The following is a 14,666-nucleotide window of genomic DNA, read 5'->3' as shown; positions in this document are numbered from 1 at the left end:
AGAAAATTAAAGTTAGCATCATCAATTTAAAGACTTACAAATTCTACCACTGGTATCCTAACACACAGCTCCACTCAGATATTAGTGGGCACCTGATACTGAGAATGGGCCTAGAGAATCCAAGGGAACAGAAAATCAAAATCGGATTGAAGAGCAAGTGCCTGCTTGAAGAGAATTAACTGGAGCAGGAACAGTGGTGCATACCTACAATCCCAGCACTTGGAAGGCAGGGAGATCAGGAGTCCAAGGCCAGCCTCGGCTAGTTAGTAAGTCTGAGGCAGCCTGAGCTACATTATATCTTGTTTCAAAACGAAAGGAAAACAAGAATCTGAAACTAGATAATTGATGAAGACAAAAAAAAAAATTTCCTCCCAATCCTGGAGGCTAAGCAGTCCAAAAGCAAGGCCATGTGCTACGTCTGGGGAATACTTTCCTGCAAGCCTCTCAGGCAGAAGGCATCACACATTCCAACAGCAACTGAGTCCAAATTCACCCTTTCATACAAATCAACTTCCTTGTGAACAACAGTGACCTGCCCATGAGGTGGAACCCCACAACTCAAACATCTCCCATTGGCTCCATCTCCCAGCACTACTGTCGAGGATCAAGTTTTCACACATGAAGTTTGGAATACGAACTCAAACATTAACCCAAACTCTACACAGATGCCCCTTGATTTTGTCAGTTCTCAGATGAGATATTAGAGACAATCCAGTGCAGTTCTCCAGCTCGCAGGAGTCTGTGCATGTGAAGGCCTTCTCTAAGGTATCTTTTTTATTATAAGAAATAGGAAGCTAAGAATGCAGCCCAGTGATATGACATTTGACATGATTAAGACCCTACGCCAGAGCCTCAAGACCAAGAAGAAGGAAAAACAACCAAAAAGCCAAACCAATCCGCCTGCAACCCCCGTACTCAGGAGGCTGGACCAGGAGGAGTGTGAGACTGAGGACAGCTCAAACTATGAAAGCCCATCTCCAATAAAGAAAAGAGGGGAGGAAAAGCAAGGAATAGATGGGAGGAGAGGGCGGAAGAAGAAAGGGAGAGAAGGAAACAGTTTTGCATACACTTTACCAGATCTTACCGTATTTGGCTCAATACAAATCTTATTTAAGCCCTAATGTTTCTACTGTGTCAGGAAAGAGGACAGCCGAACACCCTACCCTATCACTTACCCTCGGAGGTCTTACCACCTCTTCAATGGGTTTAGAATACAATGAGAGCCTTCTCAAGTCTAGAAAGGAAACAATTCCACTGCTAAAGGGATATACTTGTCAAGAGGTAGAGGCAGGAGGATCAGGACTACAAGGCTCCCTTTGCTGCATAGCGAGTTTGAAGCCAGTCTGGGTTCTAGGAAACTTTGTCTCAAAAGACAAAACACAAAATTCTAGATTTTTATAGCGCTTCCTCAGTGTCAAGCATTTTATCAACAAAAACGTATGACTTTAGAGAGGGAATACAGCAGATCAGACACACCTAGCACAAACATCTGAGTCTCCAGGGGACTGAAACAAAGGGAGAACACAGCTGCTGCAGTGATGTGGTTTGGGAAACAAGGATTACAGCAGGAAGCAACAGAAAGAGACTGGTGAAATCGGAAAACCCTGGAATTTAGATCTGTGAAAGACAGGAAGGAAACTTACACTGGATGCTCAGCGACACTATAGGAAGAGGGACATTTCCCCTCAGCAAAGCTTTAGCAAGAGAGAGAAAGTAGACTTCTATGGTGAGCTCCTAAGACACATGACCTGGTATGATGCAAAAATGTAGTTAAAACAGAGATTTGGCCAGGCAGTGGCCTTTAATCCCAGTACTCGGGAGGCAGAGGCAGGCGGATCTCTGTGAGTTCAAGGCCAGCCTGGTCTACAGAGTGAGTTCCAGGACAGGCTCCAAAGCTACACAGAGAAACCCTGTCTCGAAAACCAAATAAACAAACGGGGAGATATGCACAACAGACAACAGACGCCGGAGGGCCTTGGCTTCCTACCTTACTCACTGGTGCTATGTCGGAAAGTCATCTTGGGGAGGTCTTACCATCAAATGAATGACTGAAAGGAACAGAGGCCCTTGCATTTTTACATCTACAAATCCCAGTGGCCACTCTTCTCCCCTGGCTAAGTGAATAGCCACCCTGTGAGTATGGATCCAGGAAATCAGTTACAGGTGGGACACTAATTCTGACAACACATCTATATGGGACAAAGTATCCATCATGCTTCCACTTGGGAAGGGCAGAAGAAACCAACGGTGTGTGTCTACAAGTGGAGGCTGGGACAGAGACCAGAAGCACCAGCAGGTCATCCAGTACTTGAGTCTCACTCCCACCCCATGCCCAGGGCAAACTGTTCTGCTTGGATCATGTTCTCTCTTAAAGCCCCAGAGACATTAGGTAGAAATGCAACCTCTGCCCATCTATATCTCACATCCACATATGCACTGGCCTAGCACCTCTGGCACAGTGAGCATCTAACCAGACAGTCCTCAGGCTGGACCAGTGGGATCAAGCTGAAGGATTTCTGAACATGCTGTACTGTGGTCTGTGGGCAAGACCACCAGCATGAATTCAGGCCAACAGCAGCTGTCCAAGGCAGTCACTGTCTTAGCCCATAAGCCAGTGTACAAAGCAGGGTGGAGCTCAGCCTCCTTAAAGCCTTTTCTGTTTGACCTGTTCAGAACTGAGAGAGAAAAGGATTCACACAGCCCTCCACATTCCTCCTGTGAACTTCAACACAAGAAGCCTAGGAAAAAGCAAAAGCTCTTCATCTCATCTCAGCAACAAATAACTACTGGCTGGACTTTTTCCTCAGTTTGTTCATTTACTGATGGATTATAAAAATTGCCTATGATACCTTAGTTTATCCTTCCAATAAATAGTCCTGTTGGTCTGGACCTCTAGCATCTCCACATTCCACAAAATGGGTTGTCTATCTTCATCCCACCTCATGGAGAAGATGATCTCAAGGGTCACAGAAAGTTATTCACTTCCGCAAAGTGTTTTTTTTTGTTTTTTGTTTTTTGGTTCTTTTTTTTTTGGTATATCGTGACAGGGTTTCTATGTGTAGTTTTGGTGCCTGTCCTGGATCTCGCTCTGTAGACCAGGCTGGCCTTGAACTCACAAAGATCTGCCTGACTCTCCTGAGTGCTGGAATTAAAGGTGTGCACCATCACCTAGATCTCATGATCAGCTCCTCCAAGCAGACGATGCCAATTTTACCAAAAGATTGAGCAATCAAAGGGTTAACTGTCAAGGCAATTTGATTCTTATTGATTTTTGCCATAACCATCTTGCAGATTAGCTCATTACTGACTTCAGATTGGGGCAGTCTCATGCACTCTATGGTCCTGCACCCCTCAGCATCTTAACTAAAGCCCTTAACAAAGGTGTCGATGAGTGTCTGGCATGGGCAGAGAAGCTGCAATACCTCGTGGATCTTTGGGCTTACACCGTTGATAGACATGATAGACTGATAAATGATAGATTGACTGGTAGATGATAGACTGACAGACTGACAGACAGACAGATAAATGATAGATGATAGATAGATGAATAGATGATAGATAGATGAATAGATAGATTTATTGATGATAAACTGACTGACAGATAAATGATAGATGATAGAAAGATGAATAGCTGATTGATAGATGATAGATAGATTTATTAATAGATGATAGATAGATATATGAATAGATGATAGATAGATGAATAGATGATTGATAGATGATAGATTGATAGATAGATGATAGATAGACAGATTGATGGATAGATGATAGATATTAGATGACAGACAGACAGGCACAGTGGCAGATTTTGCTGACAAATGACAATTTGGGTTCTGCAGATCCACAGAAGTTTCCAGCTGTCCTTGCCATGCTTGCCGCCACTCGGGTCTCAGTCCTGCAATCTGCCTATCCCCGTGAAGGTGCTGGTTAGCTCTTTTGGAGAGAAGCTTCTCTCACAGACGTTTACTGCACTTCACCTTGACTGTGAAATTCCTCCCCTTTTCTTAAGCATCTCTGGCACAGCAGGAACCTTCTTTCTCTTCTGGACTTGTTCTTCCTGCCCTGATGCACGTTGTTTCTTTTCCCTCACTTTATTTCTCCTAACTTCATCTCACAAACTTTCTTTCATATTTTGCTGCTTCTCTCCCCCTCCTTTCTGGTGTTTGATTATTAATACTTTAAATTTTTTCCACTTCCTACCTTACTCTTTATGATTGTAGCTTCTCCCTTTACAATTCTTATTGAGGGCATAGTTGTTATTCCCAAGTGTCTTTATTTTATTAAGTACCCCATTTGTTTTTGTTGGGGAGGAGGGTTGCATTGTTACTACAGTTTGCTTACTTTTCCCAACATAGAAGTGGGGACTAACCACACCAAGGGAACCCACAAAAAAACACAAACAAAAAAGAAAGCAAAACAGGATGAGGTGTCCACCCCAATAAACAAACCATAACATAGAAACACAAAATAAGAAAACATGAGGCAACATGACTCCTCCAATATATACCTAACTCTCCAAGAACCCAAAGAGATCAAAATTGCTGAAATATTGGACAAAGAATTCAAAAGTAATTTTTAAATAGCCAATTACCTCAAAGAAGACACAAATTAATAAAGTAAAGAAATAAATTCAAGAACAAGATGAGAAAGTCAGCAAAGAAACAGAACTGGGGAGGGAGCCCTCAATACCTAAAAGGAAAACCCCAAAGGAAAGCAGTCCTGTGGACCATTCAGGAAGGGATCAGAGAAAACCCCCAAAGGAAAGCAGTTCTGTGGACCAATCAGAAGGGATCAGAGAAAAACCCCAAAGGAAAGCAGTCCTGTGGACCAATCAGGAGAAAGGAAGAAGTCCAGGGGTCAGAGACTACAGACAAGGGGGAGGAATTAGTAACTCAGAAAGCAATACAGCAAAGTTAAAAACTATGACAACTTCCAGGACTTCTAGAGTGTGGTTAAAAGCAAAGCCTGAGGCTGGGGGCCGCTGGCTCTAAGAGCATGGGCTGGCTGCTCTTCCAGAGGACTTAGGGTCTGTTCACAACACCCGTATCAGACAGCTCATAACCACCTCTAACTCCAGTTTCAAGAGATCCAACACCCTCTTCTGGCCTCTGATGGCATCTACACAAAAGTGGTACACATAAACTCAACAGTCATACACACATAACATAAAAAGGAATATTCAAAAACACACAAAACCTAAAATCTTTGGTATAGAGGATGGATAGACTAAAGGCACAAAAGATCTATTCAATGGAATTATAACAGAAATTTAGGGAGAGATATGAACATCCAAATACATGAGAAATGTTTGTTTTTTTATCTTGTTTCTGCTCTGGTTTATTATATGGAATTAGTAATAAGCCATCAACTGTTCCTACAGATTTCCAAAGGTCCAAAGAGAACAGCCTGGCTTTGGAAGGCACGTTCCCTACCACCCAAGAAGCCACTGAAGGTGCAGCAGGCTTCGGTAAGAAACTCTCAACTGCAGGAGCACAGATGAGCACAGGGCTAGTACCAAACACCCTGTCCTTGCCTGTCCTTGCCTTTAACAGCCAGCATTTTGTGACTCCTACTGGAACTACGAAAATCTCCCCCCTCTAGGGTAAAGCTAATGTAGAGTCAATCAAATGTAGCAATGTCTGATAGTAGGAAATATGAAATGATCTAACCCGAGACAACTACTATAAATTTTGTATCCAGCTTTCTCTCAACATTATCCCAATGGTGAAGATTCATCATCTAGGTCCCTAATTCATTCCCCCATCATCCAAAGTTTCATTTCTCATGGTTTCAATAACCTTCACAGACAAACTATTCCAGAAATAAACAATTCTTTTTATTTTATTTTATTTTTTACTTTTTGGTTTTTTGAGACAGGGTTTCTCTGTGTAGTTTTGGTGCCTGTCCTGGATCTCACTCTGTAGACCAGGCTGGCCTTGAACTCACAGAATGTATACTGTATTAAAAATTATTTGACTATGTTTTCTCAAAATATTTCATTGTACTATAAATTTTAGTAACCTTAGCATAGGTTACTGCCTCCTAAGTGCTGGGATTAAAGGCATGCTCCACCACTGCCCGGCTTGAAATAAACAATTCTTAAAGTGCTCAACTGCACACTAAGTATGATAAAGTCTATTATGATGAAACCTCACAGTCCGGCTGAACATCTGAATCATCTTTGTGTCCAGTATATCCAAACGATATACACTACCAGCCTGTTAATCATATAGTAGCATCTTGGTTATCAGACCCATTACCATAGCACATCGGTGCTCACGCTCAAGGAACTCTAATTTTACTTAGTAATGGCTCCATAGCACAAAGGAAATGATGTTTATAATTTGGATATGGCAAAGAGAAGCCAAAAAGTATTTCCTTTAAGTAAAAAAAAAAAAAAACCAAATTCTCAACTTATTAAGAAAAGAAAAAATTTCTATGCTAAGGTTACTAAAATTTATAGTACAATGAAATATTTTGAGAAAACATAGTCAAATAATTTTTAATATAGTATACATTTATAATTTTTCTATTTTGTTACTGTTAAATTTTTTACAGTGGCGGGGGAGGGGGTAGGGAGTTCAAGACAGGGTTTCTCTGTGTAGAGAACTGGAACTCACTCTGTAGTTCAGGCTGGCCTCAAACTCAGAGACCCGTCTTGCCCCTGCCTTCCCAGTGTGGGGGTTAAAAGTGTACGCCACCACACCTGGCTGTTACTGAACTCGGAACGTGCCTAATTTGTAAATTAAAGTTTATCACAGGTGTATGTCCAGAAAAATCATAGCACATCCAGAGTTTCAGAAATCTACTGGGATTTCTGGATAAGGAACTAGCAGAAGGCCAGGCATGGTGGTCCACCATTAATCCCAGCAATTGAGAGGCAAAGGCAGGTAGATCTCTGAGGCCAGCCTGGTCTACATAGAGAGTTTCAAGACAGCCAGGGATGCATAATAGAGAAAGCCTGTCTCAAAAAATAAAAAATAAAGAGAGAGCGACTGGCAGAGTGAGACTAACTGTAATTACTACAGTAACAGCAGCAGGCTAGCAACTAGGTTTACAAGCCTGTCCTATACACTGTGGTGAACACACAGGGGACAAGGGGAGTCACCCTCTGGAGCAGTCAGGCACTCATGAGGAAAGACATAACAAACAAATCAGAATGCGCAGATAACATAAGAGAAGGCAGGCCAGTAACTGAGTGACTACAGACAAATCTGTCATGCACTAAGAGACAGCCTACTAAACACAGATGAACGTGTTCACTCACATGGAAGAGAATTCTGATAGCATGAGCTGGGAGACTAGTACTTCAGGCATGGTCACCAGCACAAAGACACTGATAAGGAAAAGACAACAGCATGGATAAGCAAATCAAAACTAGGCTGAGATTAGTAATAGAAGGAAGGAGAAGATCTGGGCAGATTACAGTTTCTGTAAGGGATCCTTCGTCAGAGGAAGAGTATTGGTGAGAGAAGTCTCAATACCAGACACTATGCTAAATGACAGGTTTCTGGGGGTGTGGCCCAGTCCAGCACACAGCAGACCCTGGGTTTGATTCCCAGTACTGCAGATACCAGGTTGCTCACACAAGAGAGAGCCTCACTCTCTGGCTGCAGGTCAGCTTCAGAAGACAACTACAAGTCTCAATATGCTATATCTTGAGTATATGACACAAGAGAACCCAAATTAAATATATTGACATTTAAGCTATTACCTATTTAATAATAAGTTGGCAAAAAATAGTGCTTTCCAATCATTTTACCAAATGGTCTTTCAATGTCTATGAATTTTATTCTATAATTTTTATTTATCATTTTATTCTATCACTTCAAAAATTTTTAATTATTTATTTATTTATGTGCGTGTCAAGGGAGTACACAAACTCATATAGGCACCACATTGTGGAAGTCAGAGCACCACTCAATGCCTTCACCACTAAGCCATCTCAAAGGCCAGCCCTCACCTTTTTTATCCAGAGATTCTACCAGTATCAAATGTCAAAACTGTTATCTTTCAAAAGAGACAAATAAAATTCACATGACTCCAGAGTGTGTGAAGACAAGTAGGTAGAAGATCCTGGCACTGACAGGGATTGCTCCATGGGACTTACTTACTATGAAACAGCTTTTCTGAGTGTCTCTGTGCTAAAAGCAGAACATAGCAAAAGCTAGGTCAAAGGTAACCTGGTCACTTAGACGTTCCCCACCAAGTATTTCAACAGACCAAGGAATGATGTGAGTTTCAGTATACCTAAAAAGACAGTTCAAGACTCTCAGGAAAATCTCCAGCCCCCTCAAAGCTTTGTAAGTTAACTGTATTATATGCTTTACATAGAAAATGAAGCATGCTTTGGAAAGAAATGACACCATTCATTCCTTCCACACATGCATTATTTCATCTTTCACTCTCAAGAAATCATTTTCTGAGACGCTCATCTGGTCAGTGCTCCAATGTCACCTGCCTAGAGATCTAGGGTGACTTTTTCTCTGGGCAGCAACAAGAGAGACTGGCAGCCCTTACGTATCTGGAAGTTTCCTCTTGGTTCTGGTCATTCATGTGAGCAGGAACAGTCCGAGTGGCCAGTGGTCCCTCTGCAAAAGGCTTTGGTAGCTGACCTCTGAACTCTGATGGAATGAACTGAAGTTGCCAACTGTCAGAAACACAAATGAGAAGAATAAGAAACACAAAGCAATCATGTTGCTAAACAGACTTGAAACAAACAACCCTTCACCCCAAATCACGAGGAAAACCTTTCACTTGAACAAAACATGATTTCTGCTAAAACTTCAACCAGAAGCAGAGGCAGAGGTCACAAGTCGGTCTGAAATCAAGAAATTTGCAACTAAAGGTCTCTCAATCCCTTTACTCAAGTCTTGGCTTCGAAAGAAACTCTCAACTAGACAGTCAACCACAGAACAAGGAGATTGTTAACATGTTACTATCTCACACACAATTAAAGAATTAAAGCCAACTCATTAGGTGCACAGAAAAAGATGGCAAACACACTAGGAAAATACTATTTGGTGTGAATAATCCTCAAAAGGTTTTTCAGCTATGAAATGATCTGGAATATAAAAGTCAAAGGCCTAGGTCACCATTTAAAAGTCAAGTTTATGACTGATATAAAAATCTTCATTATGTTAATAACAAAACAAAACAACAAAAAAAACCCAAACATTACCAGGTGAGGAACTGCCGAAGTCAGCAACATTACTCATCTTAACCAGACTTTTTCACTTAAAATGGACCAAATAAGAAAAACACACAAGTCCATGGTAGTATGTTACCACATCTAACAAAGTAAAAAGGACGCCGCCCGTATATCTCAATCATAGCTCTCCCTACTGCCTATGTATCAGTGTGAAAATTTACTACTGAATGGAAAAAACTCCTTTCTAAACCCATTCTTCTTGCCAGGGTCTCTACACCACTATTAGAAGTGTGTTAGTGTCAAGTGCAGAATGATAAATACATGCCCTCAAGAAGAGGGGCCTGGATGATGAGCTTGCTATGCAAGCTTGAGGACCTGTGTTTGGAATTCCAACACCCAGATAAAAGCTGGTGTGGCAGTGTACACCTGTAACCCCAGCACAGCACCGAGGAGACACACAGGAAGATTCTGGAAGTATTGCTAGCTGAAACCCTGGGCTCCAGGTAGAGTAAGGAGAAAAACCCTGTCTCAAAAACTGGAGTGGAGCTGGGCATGGTGGCACACATCTTTAATCTCAGGACTCAGAGGCAGAGGCAGGTGGATCTCTGAGTAAGAGGCCAGCTTGGTCTATGTAGCAAGTTCCAGGCCAGCCAGGGGTTACACAGTGAGACCATGGCTCAAAGGCAAAATAAATAAACAAATAAGGCGAAGAGCAATAGAAGATGATACATGACATCAACCTCTGGCCTCTACACATGAACATGCAAGAGTGTGAGCACACCCTGTTTATGAAAAAGAGAGGCAGGTACACAATGCAGATTCTGCAGCAGTCTAAGAAGATAAATTATTCAGTAATTCCTGTAAAAACTCTGAAGAGGGCTGGGAAGACAGTCCAGTGTCTGAGTTCAGTCCCAGAACCATGTGAAAAAGCCAGTTGTGGTGAGGTGTACTTACAATAGCAGTGCTGGGGGGCAGAAACAGAAGACCCCAGGGTCTTGCCAGCCAGCCAGCCAGCCAGTCAGCCTAACTGGCAAGCCCCGATCATGAGAGACCCTGTCTCAAAAACCAGGGTGGACATGCCTGGGGAACGACACCCAAAGCTGACCTCTGGGCCTCCACACACATTTACACATGGGTGCATGTGTCCCAAATATACACATATATACATACACCTCCAAAGAAAAAAATTAAACCCTCCAAACCAAATAAATCCTAACACAATCTTGCCATAGAATTGCTACTTTTTTTATGTAAATTGCTGGGAAACAGGGCTGAAGAGATGGCCCAGAAGTTAAGAGCACTTGCTGTTCCTACAGAGAACCTGAGTTCAGTTCCCAGTACCCACATGGAAGCTAACTACTATCTAACTCCAGTTTCGGAGGACCTGATGCTCCGTTCTGGCCTAGTTGGGCACCAGCCACGCATGTGGTACACACAAACACATGCAAGTAAAACACAGATGCACATAAAAAATAAGTCAATCTTTTAAAAATAAATAAATAAAATGCTGAGAATTAGGGACTGGAGAGATGGTTTAGTGGTTAAGAGTGCAGGCTGTGCAAGTCTGAGGGCCAGAATTCAGATGGGCCAGCACCCATATTAACACACCAGGTATCCCATACATGCCTGTAACCTCAGCACCGAGGTGGGCAGAGACAGGAGGATCCCACCAGGGCTTGCTGACGTCCAACCTAGTGGGAAAAGAAAAATGGAAGCAGCAAGCTCCAGGTACTGGGAGAGACTCTGCCTCAAAGGAACAGGCAGAGAGTGACAGAAGAGGGCACTCTATGTCCACCTCTGACATGTTTGTCCACACACACATACCCACATACATGCACACATACCATCCCCACATAGAGCCTCCACACATACAGGAATACTATCAATTAAAGGACAACTTACTTATCAGGCAGAAGGAAGCTACTGGGAAACCGATACCATTCTTTTCCCACACAAACATTCACAGGCCTGCCTTCTGGGACAGTGTGGATAGTTGGGTCTGTGGCAATTCGGTAAAATTCTGGATACAAATCAAGGGGCCCATGATATCCTAAAAGGGAGAAGAGTCCATGAAAATCAAAGATGAGGTTCTAGCTTTTAAGTATAATTCATGTTAATATCCCGCTATAATCCACATGAAATTTCTAAGAGTGTGAAAGCCCACAGCAACTCAGTGGGAAGCCTGCTCTACCAGCACAGATGTCTCTCTTGGTGGGACAACCACCACAGTGGAGGCCTTATTTGCCACATGGAACTTGCTTCCTTGTTCTCTGTATACTGTTCTACCCTCTAAAAGTTCTATTCTTTGGGTATATTTTACTATTATGACCCCAATACTGGTTATTAGGAAATATTTGGCCATGAGAATTTAACTCCAATTTGCATAACATATATAGGCTTCATTACATTAGCAGCAGCCACTAGAAAGGCTGGAGAGATGGCTCAGCAGTTAAAAGCACTGGCTGCTCTTTCAGAGGTTCCAGGTTCAATTCCCAGCACCCACACAGCAGTTCACAATTATCTGTAATTCTGGTTCCAGGGAATTCAATGTCCTCTTCTGGTCTTCACAGAATCAGATACCCATGTGGTACCTATGCATTCAGACAAAATACTATACACACAAAAATTTTTTAAACTGAAAAAGTGGGGAGAAACCAATGCTATTGGAGGGGTACATGAAGTATACATGAGTAGTGATATGAAGATATTGCAATCTCCTTTCAGTCCTGAGATATGGAAGCCACACCCCACTCACTATCAAGTCTACATGCCTTCCCTTTGGGAATGGCCTTTTCCCAGCATAAGCCAACCACATGCTACAAGAAAACCCTAAGGTGAAGTTCTTTGTGAGTGTGGGTTAAGACACTCCCAGCATGTCTACCTCTGAACAGAGCCACAGAGCGAGAGAATGACAAGAGCCCAAACAGGAAGACTGTTCCTAATGCCAGCCAGCTGGACGTCACAGTGTAATGCTCCAGGCGATATCGTTGAAACACAAAGTGGTAACATTTCTAGAAGGAAAGGCAACCATATTGATAAAGAAGATACACATCATCACAGAAACAATATACATAGCCACACATCATCACAGAAACAATATACACAGACACACACCATCACAGAAATAATATACACAGACACACACCATCACAGAAACACTGGGGATGCAGAAGCAGAACAAGGGGTATGAGGAAGGGTCTGAGCATGTGCAAACACTTGGTGTGGTACCCATTCCAAATTTAAAGACCAAAGCCAACTCCTCTAGCACTGTGTGCAGGTCTGCTTAGCCAACCAACTTTCCAAGAATGAACTCTAGTGTCAAAGGAAAATAATGTGCATATTTTTGCTGGTGCATAAAGTTCTAGGTGTTTTTCTTTTTGGCTTCAAGACAGGATTTTACTCTGTACCCCTGGGTAGTTTGCAATATTCTTGCTCCCATCCCTCAAATATAGGATTATAGAAGTGAGCTCCAACACCTGGCATCTAATAGCTTATTTTAAAATATTTGAATAAAATTAGTATTTTAGATATGACAATACTGACAATATTATGACAAAAGTTAAAAATGATATATAGTTGCATGTGTGCCTATTACAATAAACTTGTGATTGTAATAGGCACACATGCAACTATATATCATTTTTAACTTCTCTCCCTCTCTCCCTCTCTCCCTCTCTCATATAGAATATGATGCAAAAGTGTGAGGTGTCTTGATGGAAGATGAAATGTTTTTAGCAATTTCTAAATTATCTCACATGAAGTTATATTTTTATAAATAAAGTTATCTTTTAAAACTATCACCCTGATGGACATGGTGTCACACACCATTAATCCCAGAACTAGGGAGGTAGAGGCAGATAGATCTCTGTGAATTCGAAGCCAACCTGGTCTGCATACCAAGGCTACACAGTGAGACCCCCATCTCAAAAGAAAATGTGTATATGTAATATAAACATTAATATTATATATATATATATATATACTTACTATATATATAATATCACCCTAACATAGACAAACCTTAAAACATGCCAAGTGAAAGTGGCCAGTCATAAAAGAGCACAGGCTTTAGGATTTCATTCACATGGGATGTACAGAATAGACAAATTGATAAACAAAGGAGATTAGTGATAGTATACTGAGGAAATACCATGACAAAGGGGTGGGGTCAACAGGTAAAGGGCTTAGGGCTTTTGAGGTGATAAAAATGTCCTAGGCTGGTGGCTGCAGACATCTGCAAAGTCATATGTTAAAGTCACTAAGTTATACACTTGAAAAAGCTGAACTCATAGTTTATGAGTTCTCACTTACTGAATCTGTTAAAAACAAGACACTACCATTTTTTTCTCTCCCTGACAACTGCAAATGGCAGCAAGAGCAAGAGGGAGCCTCAACCTGTTGAGGTCAGAAACACAGAGGTAACCAGACAAATGTGAGGTTAACTCTGCCAGAGAACTGACCTGGACCGCCTTTAAACCAGGGTTACAAACTGGCCCATATTGCTAATTGTCTGATGTAATCCAAAGTCCTGATCATGGCTGACTCTGATCTAATAGCTGCAGGACACACATTCTGTTTAGTCTGTCCCAGGACCACCCTATATAGTGGTCCATATGATAAGTTAAAATGCGTTAGTAAATGGAACCTACTGTCAAGAGACAAATGATTATAAACATAATCAGCAAACAGTGAAATACGTTCTCATCAATACACAAAGCTTTCAGAGTATGTTCTGTAGCAGGTTTTACGTTACGGATAGAGGTGCTCTCCGTAACTTATCTTTAAGGGTTTCTGTTGTTGCTGCTGTTGGGTGAGACAGGGTCTCACTGAGTAGCGCTGGCTGGCCTGAAGCTCACTATGGAGCCCTGGCTGGCCTGGAGCTCACAGACATCCACCTGTCCTTAAAGTTTTACAGGCAATTGTGCAATAAATGAAACATAAAGAGGCAGACCAGCGCTCCCCTGAGACTTACCTGCAGTGCAGAAAGAGCAACGGCACCACAGAGACATATAAGTGGGTACACGGGGAAAAGAAACCGCTCCTCTTTGTGAGGTTGAAGGAAGAAAATTATAAACCAAATGTACATGGGTGCCAAGGTAAGCCAGTATGGGTGTCCTAAATTCTGAACTGCAAGACAAAATGACATTCCCCTGTCATCATAAGAGAACCAAACAATATATTGTTCCAAAGTTTGTTTTTATTTAAATTTGATACTATACCCTAGGACATTCCATAAAATGTTTCAGCTTAGGAATTTACCCTCATTCTAACATAATGGGGACACCAAACAGAAAGGAACATATTCCTGAGTTCTTCCAAGACATCCAAAGCTTAGAGGAAGGTACAAGAGTTAAAACACACAGGAAAGCACAGTTAATGGGTAACAGAGCTTAATAAATTCTAGTTGGGTAAAGATAAAAGGCATATTCTCCGTAATGTGTCCTGTCACTAAGACTAAAGAGTCCCCAAATTAGCCAAATCCACTTTGAGTAATCCTTTTATCTACGCATCAATG

The 14,666-nt window shown here is 41.8% G+C and overlaps 1 protein-coding gene across 3 annotated transcripts in view; it reads right to left on the bottom strand.

Annotated features, from left to right (window-relative positions):
- The window catches only part of LOC131914982 (alpha-1,2-mannosyltransferase ALG9), a 69,634-nt gene that overhangs the window by 20,483 nt on the left and 34,485 nt on the right, over nt 1–14,666 (bottom strand). For all 3 annotated transcript variants that reach the window (XM_059267842.1, XM_059267845.1, XM_059267844.1), the window contains 4 exons: nt 14,124–14,278; nt 12,033–12,162; nt 11,054–11,201; nt 8,521–8,650 (listed from right to left, as the gene is read on the bottom strand). In XM_059267842.1, coding sequence (XP_059123825.1) covers nt 8,521–8,650; nt 11,054–11,201; nt 12,033–12,162; nt 14,124–14,278 — 563 coding nt within the window. The remainder of the gene's footprint in view (nt 1–8,520; nt 8,651–11,053; nt 11,202–12,032; nt 12,163–14,123; nt 14,279–14,666) is intronic.

Source organism: Peromyscus eremicus, chromosome 7 (genome assembly GCF_949786415.1).
Source record: "Peromyscus eremicus chromosome 7, PerEre_H2_v1, whole genome shotgun sequence".
In the NCBI taxonomy this organism is placed as follows: domain Eukaryota; kingdom Metazoa; phylum Chordata; class Mammalia; order Rodentia; family Cricetidae; genus Peromyscus; species Peromyscus eremicus.
This window is presented reverse-complemented; position numbering and strand designations above follow the sequence as displayed.